The sequence below is a fragment of the Squalius cephalus genome, assembly GCF_949319135.1.
Source record: "Squalius cephalus genome assembly, chromosome: 8".
NCBI lineage: Eukaryota > Metazoa > Chordata > Actinopteri > Cypriniformes > Leuciscidae > Squalius > Squalius cephalus.
In genome coordinates, this window is record NC_137129.1 from 30,514,664 (window position 1) to 30,530,247 (window position 15,584).

At 38.0% G+C, this 15,584-nt stretch overlaps 1 protein-coding gene across 4 annotated transcripts in view; it reads left to right on the forward strand.

Moving 5' to 3' along the window:
- Positions 1–15,584, forward strand: part of osbpl3a (oxysterol binding protein-like 3a) — a 31,381-nt gene that overhangs the window by 14,917 nt on the left and 880 nt on the right. For 2 of the 4 annotated variants that reach the window (XM_079877933.1, XM_079877934.1), the window contains exons 13-20: positions 2,382–2,475; positions 2,568–2,812; positions 12,082–12,219; positions 13,123–13,186; positions 13,273–13,351; positions 13,479–13,629; positions 13,806–13,950; positions 14,120–14,246. In XM_079877933.1, coding sequence (XP_079734059.1) covers positions 2,382–2,475; positions 2,568–2,812; positions 12,082–12,219; positions 13,123–13,186; positions 13,273–13,351; positions 13,479–13,629; positions 13,806–13,950; positions 14,120–14,246 — 1,043 coding nt within the window. The remainder of the gene's footprint in view (positions 1–2,381; positions 2,476–2,567; positions 2,813–12,081; positions 12,220–13,122; positions 13,187–13,272; positions 13,352–13,478; positions 13,630–13,805; positions 13,951–14,119; positions 14,247–15,584) is intronic. The other 2 variants (XM_079877935.1, XM_079877936.1) reach the window with 1 other exon arrangement.

Consider the following 15,584-nt stretch of genomic DNA (forward strand, 5'->3'; position numbering starts at 1 on the left):
ATTGTAACATTTTAGCGAAAAGAAACGAAAATGTAAGGCACTGTGAACTGAATTGCGGAGTATGTTTTGAGATTGTGTGAGATTGTTATTTTTTGCGTACTTTCACGATAATATCGTAATTATTGTTTAAACGATATGCAAGCTGACATTATGTCACTCACTTTTGCAAAAACATGGCTCGAGAGTTCACGCTTTCACCGCATGATATCAAGATACATGGACATTTTTACCCCCATGAGTTTTTGTTTCATATTTATAACATAAGATGTAGTTAAGCAATATCATACCAGCAAAAGTGCATTTTTACCAAATATCTGCACAATTGCAAATGTGATATTGATTTTATACAGCAGTTCAATAAACAATCAAGTCAAGTCACCTTTATTTATATAGCACTTTATACAACAAAGATGTATTGTCCAGTGCCTTGCGGTACTCCATACTGAACTTGTGATCGATATGCCGCCTCTCCATTGTGCCTAAAATTTAACTTACAATAAGTTAACATTATAAGTTACATTTTAGGCACAATGTTGTCTGTTTTTGTTTTCTTTCGGCAGCGAAGATTTCTTAATAAAAACACAGCAGAACTGTTGTGCTTCTCTAAGCAACACAGAGGTGCTTTATTGCTGAATGAATCCATGTTTCAGTTTAATCTGTTAGAATCTGTTCATTTCAGAATCAGCTCAATGGCCCATTCATAAAAACATTCACTTGCTTCATTCCGAAAGAATCAGCCGTTTGATTGAATTGGTTGAATGAATGGCTCACTCAACGTGCTCATTAGGACAGTAACTTGCCGCCACCCACTTTAATATTTAAATATTGAATAAATAAAAAAAAACTTTTTAGTAGAGGGGCGGTTTCATGGGGCGCCGTTTGTAAAGCGGCTCACGCTGAAAATAACAGCAACATTTTGTCACATTTAGCTTCAAACAATGTTTAAAAAACTGGTATGAATTTTTGACGGTCACTTTTTAGCACATTTACAACAATATTTGTCAACTTAGAGATATTTTAAATAGTTAAATCTAAATATTAAATGTTACACCTAAATGTTAAATGTTAAATCTAAATCTAAATGTTAAATCTAAATCTAAATGTTGAATCTAAATGTTAAATCTAAATCTAAATGTTGAATCTAAATGTTTCGGGTGAAACTAAATATTTAATTAATATGCAAATTCAAAATGCCAGTAACCGGAAGTGCCAAAATAAAAGCTCGAGGAGGTCAGTGTGTGTTTATAGCATGGTTTATAGTGTCAAATAACAAATAAAAACCATCTCATCTGAGGAAATGGACTATTGGACATGGATTATCGTGATAATAACTACCTAAAATAATAAGTTTCGTGATGAGAGTGATGACAGAGTGATGACATGACATTCAGTCAAAGTGAGCCCCCTCGTGGCTGGCTATTATGGCTACAGGTCATAAGTCCCGCACTAAATTTACACTAGCCTACTCTTCAAATACAGTTTCTCCAAACGTTTTTATTATTTTAGGTAGTTATTATCACGATAATCCATGTTCAAGAGTCCATTATCTCGGATGAGATGGTTTTTATTCGTTATTTGACACTATAAACCATGCTATAAACACACACTGACCTCCTCGAGCTTTTATTTTGGCACTTCCGGTTACCGGCATTTTGAATTTGCATATTAATTAAATATTTAGTTTCACCCGAAACATTTAGATTCAACTTTTATATTTAAATTTAGATTTAACATTTAGATTCAACATTTACATTTAGATTTAGATTTAACATTTAGATTTAACATTTAGATTTAGATTTAACATTTAGATTTAACATTTAGATTTAGATTTAACATTTAGATTTAGATTTAACATTTAGATTTAACATTTAGATTTAGATTTAGATTTAATATTTAGATTTTAGATTTAGATTTAGCATTTAGATTTAACATTTAGGTGTAACATTTAATATTTAGATTTAAATTTAAAATTCTCTTAACAATAAATCAACAATAAGTTGACAAATATTGTTGTAAATGTGCTAAAAAGTGACCGTCAAAAATGCTCCCGGGGGGTTAGCGTCCCGCACCAGAGACCCCGGTTTGAATCCTACTCAGAGCGGGACGAGTTGGACCAGTTACATACACATACGTTTATATGTCTTTATGCTCCACCAGTTCTGATGTTTTGTTTTATAAGGCTAATAAAAATCTGTCCAAATCATAATTTTTTTTTAACAATATACACCCCGAACGTATTATTACAATTATATTACTAATACTATTCATTTTTATTTCTTCAGGTCTTAAAAAGGTTATGAAAAGCCTTAAAATTGACTTTAAAAATGTACAGGAAAACTGAAATTTTACACATGAATTATGAATTTTTTTTGTGTGACCAGTTGTCTGATGATGATTCATACGTCAGTGATGTGAGTGACAGCACATCAGTAGAGTATTGCAGGGATGAGAACGGCTGCATGAGGGAGAATTTTGGTGAGGCACTGTTAAGCACGCACATTCAAGTTCACTTTTATGAAGCTTCACCTTTCTTTGCAATCATAGTTAGTGGATTATGTGTGTGTTAGTGTCTTCAGGTAACGGCAATGAGAGTGCAGTGATGAGACGAGGCCGTTTGCCAAGTGCACGCATGAACGAGAGCGTGAATCTGTGGAGTATTCTGCGCAGTAACATCGGTAAAGACCTGTCGAAAGTGGCTATGCCTGTCCAACTCAATGAGCCCATGAACACTCTGCAGAGACTGTGTGAGGAAGTTGAGTACTGCCACCTGCTGGACACCGCTGCAAACACACGCGACCCACACATGCGCATGGTGAGATCAGTCAAATTATAATTCTGTCATCATTTACTCACTCTCATGTCCTTCTAAACTGGTATGACTTTCTTTCTTCTATGGAACATGAAAGGAGACTTTTAAGCATCAGACGGATTCTGTTTAACTAGGGCTGCATGATTAATTTTATTTTAATCATGATCTCCATTTCTATTTCTCTTGATTATTTAAAGGGATAGTTCACCCAAAAATGAAAATTATCCTAGGTGTATACGACATTCCTCTTTCAGACTAATACAATCGGAGTTATATTAAAAAATGTCTTGACTCTTCCAAGCTTTATAATGGCAGTGAATGGCCATTTCTGTTTTGAAGTCCATAAAAGTGCATCTATCCATCATAAAAGTGCTCCACACGGCTCCGGGGGGTTAATAAAGGCCTTCTGAAGCGATGCGATGCGTTTGTATGCGGTTGAAGTCTCTGTTGTCCCCAGTGTGTGTATGTGAAGTTTTAGCTAAAAATACCCCATAGATCATTTTTTACAGCATGTTAAAATTGTCCCTTTTTGAGGGTCAGTAAAAATGCGTGTTTGGTGTGTCCCTTTAAATGCAAATGAACTGCTGCTCCCACACAGAGGGCGGAGCTTGTGTGTGTGTCAGCAGTTCCGGTTACCTCACGCAGATAAGCACTAAAATGTCAGAAACTGTTCTGCCTTTTTATGTTTAAACTGGAGTCCGACAATGATTGAGAGACAACATGTAGATTTCAACAGGACGTTTCTGAATGGTTAATTCATTAATTTATGTTGCTGATGTGGAGTTAACTATCTTCAATTAGCATATTCTGTCATGATTCTCTATAAGAGTACAGAGTGACATCCTATTGCATTTGTGTCACATACTGTATTGCATGTGAAAAGACAGAAGGAGTCAGCATGAGCAGACTCACAAATGTGCTCTACTATAACAACTCTTCCTCTTCTCAACACTCTTCTCCCCCGGCTCCAGGGGGATAAACGAAGGCCTTCTGAGGGTAATCCGTGCGGTTTTGTCGTAAAAATATACATATTTAAAACTTTATAAATGAAAATAACTGGCTTCCGGTACCGGTCGACGCGCGTTCATGGAGATGGATGCTGGCGTATGACGTAGGACGTAGCGTAGGAAGCGTCGTGACGTAGAACGAACGTAGAGTTTTGTTTTGCTCTGCTCTCTGGCTGCGCTGTCACGTTCGTTCTACGTCACGACGCTTCCTACGCTACGTCCTACGTCATACGCCAGCATCCATCTCTGTGAACGCGCGTCAACCGCTATCGGAATATTTATATATGTATATTTTATATTTATATTTATATTTATATATGTATATTTTTACGACAAAACCGCACGGATTACACTCAGAAGGCCTTCGTTTATCCCCCTGGAGCCGGATGGATTACCTTTGTGAAGGATGCATGCACATTTTTGGGACTTGAAGGAGTGGACCCCATAGCTTCACATTATAACCACTGAAAGATCTAAGACATTTTCTAAAATAACTGAAAATGTGTTTGTCTGAAAAATGATTGACATATGCATCTCGAACGGCTTGAGGGTGAGTAAATCATGGGTTTAATATCATTTTTGGCCGAACTATCCCTTTGAGGGTTAGTGATGTCACTAACCCGTGAGGAATGTCGTGTAGTCCTTGAAAAGCAATTTCTTTAAAAGAAAATATCTTCCTTTGCTTTGAACTTTGAGCGTTGTAACTTTGCAGACGTTGTTTATGCTCAAACAGCAACATTACACACTAACTAAAGTAAGAAAAGTGAAATTGTAAGGCCCGCTATATTGGTCCAATTGCCGGTTCACCAATACACGGGGAAGGGATCACGTGTTACTGTCCTTTTCTCATGCAAAGTATTGGTTGGTTAAATGCAATACATTAATCATGTATTCTCTCGCAATTTCATCTGACTCCATAAATGAAAGGTTTTAATAATATCTGTGCCTCACTAAAAGTGAGCGAATGTTTGACTATTCCTTTTAACCATTAAATGAACAATGTCAAAATCAGTTAGAATAATCACGTTACAATTTAATATTTCAGATATCAGAGATCAATTCCACAATCAATTCAAGTATCTAGTACATGGTTATACATTGGCACCAAATAATCTTACCCAGCTTGCACCTGAGAGAGAGAGAGAGAGAGAGAGAGAGAGATTTTTTTGATTTTTAATAACAAACTTTATTCAATCATGATATAAAAGAATAAATATTACAACAATTTCAAATCCACACAAATTCAAAAAATAACTCCTCCTCCACAACCGTACAAAAAACAGAATTGTAACACCACTGTAATTTGAACGTTTCTATATCATTCATTGCTTTGTAATACTTAAACTCCACAACAATTCTTGACTTAATAAAAGCTTTAAATAAGGCTGTAATCTCCTGACCACCACTATTTTCTATTCTGTTCTTCCTTGTTTTATAAATTGCGAGCTTTGCCCGTCCAAACAGAAAATTAAGCAGCTGCCATTTAATCTTTTGCTTTTGATTGTATCCTGCCCCTACAATAAAAACATCTGGAGTAAACTTTTCCCCACATTTACCACATAACAAATCCAACAAATTAAAAAGCGTTTGAAGTCTTTTACACTCCAAATAACAGTGAAAAATAGTTTCTCTAGATCCACAAAACACACATTTATCATCAGTATCTGGATTAATGACTGAAACAAAAGCGTTAACAGCCACAGCCCCATGCAATATTCGCCATTGTAAGTCACCAGATCGTTTGGTCAGTGGTGGTTTGTACAGCACTCTCCACACAGGTTTCATGTCCTCTTTCAACCCAAGCTTATCCCTCCACACTGTATCAACCCTCCCATTTAGTGTTCCTTTATTAAAAACTTTTATAAAGCATTTATACATCACTTTCCCTCCGATTTCTTTCAGATCTAAATCTTGCAGTCCGTTGAGATCCAACAAAGGACCTGACATTTCTTTTAAGTCTGGTGTAATCCCAAGTTTTGGAAAAGGGTCTCTTATGTCCAGAGTTACACTTCCATTCTTAAAATCCTTTATTAAAGTCAATTCCTCCTTTGTCAGTCTTGTTTTCCACACATCCACTATGGTTAGCGTGTGGCGCATTGACCTCTGACCCAACAGAGTAGCTACTGCATTTATATCACTCATCTCAGGTCCAGCCACGTTAACTATGTGCCTCAATGCCACAGTTTTAGAAGCACACAGTATCTGCGTAAGTCCCAGAACATTCTCACCCGCAATATCCATGCGAGCTCCTCTGATTAGAGGTTCTTCAAGTAACCAGAACAAAGAATTGGTCTCCTCCAGTCTGCAAACATTTAAAAGTCCCCACACTTTGAAAAGTTCACAATAAAATCGAGGCACTCCAGCAAAACGTAGTTGCTTAGCATCCATTAGAAACAGTGCAGCATCCAGCCCAAGTCCGTCTACTGTGTGCAAAATCGTTTTTGCCATCTTCCTCCACACAAGCTCAACAGGGCCAGTCAGAAATTTCTGAATAAACTGCAGACGAAAAGTAGCATGTCTGCTCGGTAAGTGCACCAAGCCTTGTCCTCCCTCTTCTTTCGGAAGAAAGAGCACACTTTGGGGAACCCAGTGTAAACAATCCCAAAAAAAATTCACTAGGATTACCTGTAATCGGGACAGTAGTCCAACAGGTGGATCCACACAAGATAACCTATGCCACAATGTAGAGGCAACCAAGTTGTTGATTATTAAAACTCTCCCTCTAAATGACAATTGTGAGTGAATCCATTTCCATTTTTTCAATTTCCCTTCTATTTTTTCAATCACCCCTTCCCAGTTCTTTTGTTGGGTGTTTAAATCCCCAAGATGTACTCCTAGATATTTCAACCCTTCTTTCTTCCAACTCATCCCACCAGGTAGTTTTGGCATCCCTTCCTCCCATTTCCCAACAGCCAGTGCTTCACTCTTCTCCCAATTAATTTTTTGCAGCTGAAATTATTCCAAAATCATTAACAACAGAAACCAGCTGATTAATATCTTGTTGCCCATTTACCAAAACCATAACATCATCGGCATAAGCTGAAATTTGATGTTGTATATCATGATTCAATGTTAAACCTTTAATCCTATCTCTTAATTTATTCAGCATTGGTTCAATAGCTAAGGAGTAAAGCATACCAGACAGAGCACAACCTTGTCTGATTCCTCTACTAGCTTTAAATGGGGCACTCAAACCACCACTGACCTTCAGTAAACTCTGTGTCCTGGTACAACACTTTAATCATATCAACAAAAACAGAACTAAAACCAAAAGCTTCTAGGGTGTCCCATAAATACTGATGCTCAACTCTATCGAAAGCCTTCTCTTGGTCAATAGAGAGAAACCCCAAATTTACCCCTAAAAGACTCGAAACACTTAAAATATACCGTATGAGACTGACAATACCCATGTGATTGACCTACCCGGCACACAATATGTCTGATCAAAATGAATGACCTGCCCCATCACTTTTCTCAGTCTATTAGCCAGAGTCTTAGAAAGGACTTTGAGATCAGAACAAAGCAAACTCACAGGTCTCCAGTTCTTAATCTCCTGCAAATCACCCTTTTTGGGTAGCAATGTGATCACTGCTCTCCTACAGCTCAGGGGCAAAGAGCCATCAGCCAAGCTTTCATTCAGGACAGCCAGCAGGTCCTCGCCCAGCACAGCCCAAAACTCTTTATAAAACTCAGCTAGGAGTCCATCCATCCCAGGAGCTTTTCCACTCTCCATGCCCTTGAGAGCGTTCAGAAGCTCCTCTTCCGAAAGAGGCCTCTCCAGCTCTTCCTTTGAGTCCTCCAAGACATTTGGCAGACCTTCATAGAAGCAAGCAGACAACTCCTCGTCCTTTCTATATTCACTACTATACAATTTTTCATAGAACTGTACAGCTCGTTTTCTAATTTCAGATATCTTTGTCAATTCCTGCCCGTTTTCAGAGCGTAAGGAGTGAATATAGCGACTCTGACCGTTCTTTTTTTCGAGACTAAAGAAAAACTTAGATGGGGCATCCATTTGCGTTAAGTTTTGAAAACGAGATCGGACCAAAGCCCCCTTTGCTTTAATGCCGAGCAAATCTGACAGAAGAGATGTCTTAGTTTTAAGTGTCTCTGTCTTCCCTCCCCAGTATTCTCTGTTAACCCTTGTGCCTCCATTATTTCAGATTCAAGTTTTTTCATTGATCTAGGGATGTCCCGAGAGACACTGAAAGTATACTGTTGACAAAGTACTTTCACTTCAACCTTTCCACAGTCCCACCACTGACGTCAATTTTCAAAGCATGGTTTTCTTAATTTAAAATCATTCCAAAAAGAAACAAAAACACCTCTAAAATTCACATCACTTAACAGGGAAGTGTTAAAATGCCAATATGCACTCTTTGGCTTCACATTTGTTATAAACACATTACATGTGACTAAACAATGATCAGAAAAACCAGTTGGTGTAATAAAACAACTTTTCACAACATTAAACTGATGCTTGAAACAATAAAACCTATCCAATCTGGCTAAAGAAATGAAATTCTCTCTATTATGCAACCACGTGTATTGTCTTACATTATTATTTAGATCCCTCCATAGATCACATAAACTATGAGTCTCAATCAGTTCATTTAAAGCACGTTGAAGCAGCATGAGGTTCCATATGATTCCGATCTAGACTATAATTCCCTGTACAATTAAAGTCCCCGCCCAAAAACAGAAAATCATCAGAACTACAATTCTGTAGAATTGTATTTACATTTTTGAGAAAGAGTACTCTTTCATTACCATTTGTTGGTGCATAAACATTAATAAAAACAGCCTTGAATTTTTCAAACTGAGCCCTTAAAAATATTAGTCTGCCAGGTATCACATGTTTAACCTCACATGAGATAGGTGAGAAATTCTTAGCAAAAAGGACAGCCACCCCTCCTCTAGTAGAGCTCATGTGAGTAAGAAACACTTCACCCTCCCACTCTTTTTTCCAGTCAATTTCCGCGTTTCCACTGTCGGGCCAGGGCTTTAAACGGGCCGTGCCGGGCTAATAGCCTCGGGCCAATAGCACCGGGCCTGCGTTTCCACTGTCGGGCCAGAAGCTTCACAGCGCTTCACTAAAACACGCCCGTAACACGCCTCTCTGGAACAACGTCACACTAACCCATCCTTTCACCAACAAATGGAAGTTTTATCAGAAAACTAATCAGAAATCACTGGAAACAGCGTTGAAAACAAACACGATAAAAGCGGCCGTTTGCTAGCATTTTTTTGTTTGTTTACTTGAATATTAAAAACCCAAGCATCGATGTTTTACCACAGATTTACAATAAAAAGTGATACATTGATAATAATGAATTAATTTATGTCAAAATTGCACATTAGTCACTCAGAAATACCGTTAGGTCTATTTCACAAAAGAAAGAGGACACACTTACTTTTTCAGTCACGTCTGTTTCTTTATCATATTTACATCACATTTAGAAAAAAATGATAATTTCTACAACTTTATGCCACGACCTGAGGAGCTTTAGCAATCTCTCGACTCCCATACAGATATTTCAGTCAGAGAAACAGAGGAAGCTCCCGAAAAAAAAGTTACTTTATTTTATGATAGTCCGGTTTAAAGAGACGAGACGTAGGCTATGACAGATAAAATAAAAACATGACTGTCATAGCCTTTAAGATTGGTCTGATTTCTTCAAGCGTTCGCTATGTTTTTTTTTATATGCGTATCTTCAAGCGTTTACTATGTTTACTATGGTAACGGTTAGCGCGCATAGTCTTTTGCATCACAAACAGAAGGCATTCAAACATGAACGCGAGTTAAATTATTTTATTTTTAAGTCTTTAATGCTGACAGAATCATCCGGCGCTGGTAAACTCCTCCTCTGTTGGTAACCACTCCTCTAGCCCGAGCTGGCCCGCTTTGGCCCAAGGTATTCGACGGGCCAGAAATCCTGGCCGTTGGCCTCGAGTAAGCCCCGATCCAGCCCCGGAAGTGACAGTGGAAACGCGACTGGCCCTGGCACGCACTAGCAGGGCCCGGCCCTGGCCCGACAGTGGAAACGCGGCTATTAATACAGTCACTGTGTGTTTCTTGGACAAATGTTACATCAATATTCTTTTGTCTGATAAGCTCAAACAGCATTGCTCTTTTATGTAGCCTATATCTCGGGCTCCATTCAAATTAAGAGAGCTCACCCTCATCACACTCATTAAAATAAATAGTATGAGGGGACATAAACCAAACAAAAACATGGGAAAACAGCGATTATGTGGTTTCGAAGCCATCTTCAGTTTGTACTTCTAATTTCAGTTTGGAAACAAGTTTCTTTAATCTGTATATTTCTTGAACTGTAAACTGTTCCCCTCCAATCACTTCTCATTAGCATTGTCACTGAGTTAATAAACATTCTGCGGTTTGTTTGTCTGCTCATTTTTTACTCTTCCTATTTCTCTTTCTCTTAGTATTGGGTACTTTGAAAAGTGTTTCATCACAAGCAATGTCTGTCACCATCTCTTCCTCCTCCACAATACACTCAGCCACATTAACAACATCAGTAGACACTGTAACCAGTTTTTTCTCAACATTTTCTGTATTTCCCCCCGCAACAACAATAGACACTGTATCAGTTTCCTTCTCCCCACTTTCTGTATTTCGCCCCGCGGCATTACTGCCATCATCATCTTCTTCACTAACAGAATCCTCGGTCACCATCGCGCTACTGTTATCGCGCGCGGTTTCTCCGCTCGGCCCCGGCTCTGGGTCTAACTCATCTGCTCTCTCAGGACACGCACGCCTAACGTGCCCTGTTCGCCCACAGCCAAAACACTTCATAGTATCAGATGATACAAACACAACGTAATCAAAGCCGTCAATTTTGAATTTAAACGACACATTCAGTTCATCCAAATCACTCTTTAGGATCATATGTAGTTGCCGTCTAAAACACACAACATGCTTAAGCAAAGGCGATTTACACCCTAATGGGATCCTTTTCATTTGTGAGACAACTTTTCCATGCCTAGACAATTCATTAATCAAGAGCTCATCTTTAATGAAAGGTGGTACATTCGATAATGTTATCTTTCTTGCCGGCTGAACCAGTGGTATTACTGGAGTAAAAGTGTCCTGAATTACTACTCCGGTCTGCACTACACTGTTTACGTTCTCAATGGTATCAAGGTAGATAACCACAGCACTGTTCATTCGAGAAGCAGATATTATGCTATTAAAACCAACAGCGTTACCCACAGCCAAACTACAATCCTCCACAGAGCAGTTCATCACAGGCGCGAGTTTTATCCCGTGCCTGCGTGAAAGCTGCTCAAACTTTGTTTGGCTTGGACCCGCCATTGCTAACCAGCAAAGCGCTGGTTAACAGCGTTCCTCAAACCCCCTACTCCTTAAACTTTCTTTGTATTCTTTTCAAACAATTTTTAAACCAAAAACCCCAAAACAGGGACGAGAGAGAGGAGAGAGAGGAGAGAGAGAGAGAGAATTTCCTTTTATTTTATATATCTGGATATGAGATATCTGTACGACTCACTTTGAGACATTTCTAATGACACCAAAAACATAACAGTCAATGATAAACATTCACATTAAACCATGTTCTTGTGTGAGTTCTTCGTTGTTTCTGAGAGGAAGTGAACCTCACTTCCTGTATGGGGGAGGTTGAATGTTAATTACCTAGCAGGGCTCTTTGTCTCAGACCCCAACCAGTATTTCCAGTCTTACAAAATCATAATCAACCACCCCTTTAATATAACTCTGATTGTATTCGTCTGAAAGAAAAATGTCATATACACCTAGGATGACTTTAGGGTGAGTAAATTATGGGCTAATTTTCATTTTTGGGTGAACTATCCCTTTAAACATGATAGTCTGCCTTATTTGCAATATATCCAAGCATGATTCTCAACTAAATTGTTTGCGATTGTGGTTGCTGAATAAACCACTTACGCAACCTCTGGTACAATACAAAGTCTTTTTAGTTGTTTTAATAGAAAAACATTGGAATGTTTAATGAAATTTGGAATTATTGTAATTAATATTAGGAATTTAAGAAGCTGACATTAAGTTGACATTTTCTTAATATTTGCTTAGGTGAAAGTGCAATAATTCTAATGAAATGTAAAAAGAAATTACTCAAATGAAAGCAATAGTGATTAATAATTGCAATTTAAATTTTTGAGCAAAATAATTGTCATTGTTAGTTTAAGCATTATTGTGCCGCCCTATGTTTAACCAGATATTCTATTCTTGTGTGTCTTTTTCTTAAGGTATATATTGCAGCATTTGCTGTGTCAGCCTATGCATGTTCGTTCACTAGAGCAGGAGGAAAACCCTTTAATCCTATACTGGGAGAGACATATGAGTGTCTCCGGCCAGATAAGGGCTTCCGCTTCATTGCTGAACAGGTAACCATGCACATTTCCGTTATTTCAACCAAATCACAAAGGTGTACACCAGGGCTGACGCGATAACCACAATATTGTAATACCGCGATACTGACAAGCCAACCGCAGAGGAATGCTAGCAACTACAATGTTCATGTTTGTTTTCTTTTTTCACAAGGCTATACCCTTCTTGTTTTACACTTCATGCATGTGTATTGAGTGTTGATTAAGTTAATAATGAACAAAAGTGAAGAATGTAATTTTTCTTAATTAAGACTGTGCACCATTGTGATTTGTAAAGAAGCTCTGTAGAGCATTGCTGGTCGATTGAGCTTTGTAAAGTGAGCTCAAAGTTAAAATTATTTAAACACCTTGTTTCATTAATAAATGAATGAGCGTTTTTGAACACACAGTTGAATGAACGGTTTGACTCACTCAAAGACAGTCCCTTGCCGCCACCTAGCGTGACAATGTAACCTGCACTGACTGACAGCCAGTCTAGAATGCATAGAGGCAAGCAGTGCTGATGCTGGATACTATTGGGAAATATCAGACAGCAGTCTCAGAAAGCCTCTCGTCCAGTCAGATTCGAGGATCGGAACTAACTGTTACACATATAACAGTAGCCTAACAAGCTTATTGTCAGGTTCATGTTCTGTTTTGTGGACCCTTATTTTAATATTATTTCCTTTAGTTCCTGTTTACTTTCCTTTGTTCTACCCCTGTTTATATAGCCCTGTGTTTCAGTTGTTCCTTTTCAGTTCTCGTTTATGCATTGTGTGGTTTGCGTGTTTTAAAAAGAATGATGATAATATGGCATATTGTGATATTATTGAGCCACTCAAAATCACAGCAAGGGAAATTCCTTCACTGCGACAGCCCTAGTGTACACGCTCACATGCTCTTTAACACTGTGTCCCTAAGGTCAGTCACCATCCACCCGTGTCCGCTTGTCACTGTGAGTCCAAAAGGTACACATTTTGGCAAGGTAAGTGAAGCACAGTTGGCTAGTGTCAAGCATTTTAGCAGTTTGCATGATTTGATGCCATTTTCTGTATATTCTCTGTCCATTAGATATCCGTTGGAAGAATAAGTTTTGGGGAAAATCAATGGAGATTGTTCCCATGGGAGTCACTCACTTAGAGTTGCCAGGGTGATTTAATTTTATCATGAATTATTCTGCTTGTCATTCACTTCCATTATTCCAGCATGCAGTCTCCTCCATGTCTCAGCATCTCTCAGCATCTCTGTCTTTCTTTCACTCATTCACTCGTTCTCAGTTTTGGGGATCGATATGAGTGGAGTAAGGTCACTTCATGCATTCATAACATTCTAAGTGGTCAGCGCTGGATCGAACACTATGGGGAAATGTCAATCAAGCACTCAACCACGATGGGAGGTGTCAGTCATTGCAAAGTCACTTTCCTTAAGGTGGGACCTTCAAGACATGCAAAATTCTTTCATCCCACATATGTGTGTGTATCTGTGTTTGTCTTGCCCACATCTTCCTCTTGTTGAACAACCTCAACCAAATATTCATTTTATGAATGATTTGTTTATTACCTGTTCTTTTATTGTGATTTGTTTTATGCATGCCTTATATTCAGTCGAGATCTGGAGGTCTGAATGCTAATGAGGTAGAGGGTGTGGTCACTGATTCAGAGGGGCGTGTCATTTACTCTCTGTTTGGCAAATGGAACGAGGCCTTGTACCTGGGAAAACCGCCCTCGGCAACCTGCATCTGGAGAGCAAGTGAGTTCCAGACCAGTCCAGAGCAGTCCATTTAACTATTTAAATGTTTCAAATATCGAAATTATAATCATTAGGTTCCATCTTCAATGAATTTGTGGCTAATGATCTCAGGAGGGCGCTAACACAACACTGTTTTTGTCTTTGTATGTTTGTGTATGGATGCATATAGATCCTATACCTGAGGACCATGAGCAGTACTATGGATTCACCCAGTTTGCAATTGAGCTAAATGAATTGGAGGAGAGTTTAAGGCCACTCTTGCCCCTGACGGACACTCGTTTTAGACCCGACCAAAGGTACAGACGTAATTAGAGACATGAGTCAAAATCTGTTAAGGGGTAATAATGGAACAAGTCATTATCCACTATTATTACAACAAGATCTGCATTTTCATGGGTTTAAATAAAATATTTTTGTTGTAAGAGACAATAAAAACAACTTTGCATCAAAACCACTCCTTTCCTGGTAAAAAATTAACTTGATTTTCAAAAGTGAACAAATTTGCCACAACTGAATGGAAAATTTGACAAGTCAAACATGCCAGTCTCTGAGTCGGGGTCACAATAAATTTATACATGATATTGGGTTCCCAAGACGATATTTCAACTAGTGCTGGGCAACGATTAATCACATCCAAAATAAAGTTTGTATTTATATAAAATATGTGTGTGTACTGTGTAGAATTTTGTGTATATAAATACACATATATTTAAGAAATATTTGCTTGTATATACTGTATACACTGAACAAAATTATTAAATGTTTTTGCTCCCATTTTTCATAAGCTGAACTCAAAGATCTAAGACTTTTTTTATGTATGCAAAAGGCCTATTTTTCTCAAATATTGTTCACAAATCTGTCTAAATCTGTGTTAGTGAGCACTTCTCCTTTGCCGATATAATCCATCCACCTCACAGGTGTGGCATATCAGGATGCTGATTAGACAGCATGATTGTTGCACAGGTGTGCCTTAGGCTGGCCACAATAAAAGGCATTTCGAACATCTGCACGTTTAAAAAAAATCAAACATGGCTTACCCCTCACGCACATTATCACGTCCGTCAAAAACTTAGGCTGGCTGTCAGTTGGAATATTAGAACTAAAACATAGACATAACACACTCATGGGAATCAATCATTTCACTGAATACTTGACAGCTAAGAAATAAATAATTATTACCTTACATTCCATGATATCGATGTCTGTCAAAAAATAACATGCATAATATACGGTAGTATTTACGAGAAGCAGAAGTCCAGCATTAGGGTTGGGAATGGAAAATACTTATGGTCAGGAATCGGATACTTGTTATAAAATAAAAAATTATTTAGTGTGCATTTTAATATGACTTTCAACTTGTTGTTGTTTTAAACCAGCTGTTTTCTGTGCTGTGCACACATCCGAAACTTGCACACAGAAAAAAAGTGATTTTAATGTGATTTTTAAACCATTCAACTTCAAGAAAACTCAACTGCCGCCTCTCATACTCAATAGTGCGCAATAGTGTTGGTTTTTGACAGATATTTTTTTATTCACAAACTACACATTCTGATTCTGACAGTCCTGATTTGAATATTTTCAAAAATTGTTTGATTATCTAAAATCTTTTGTAATAATCTTTTGATTATTTAAAA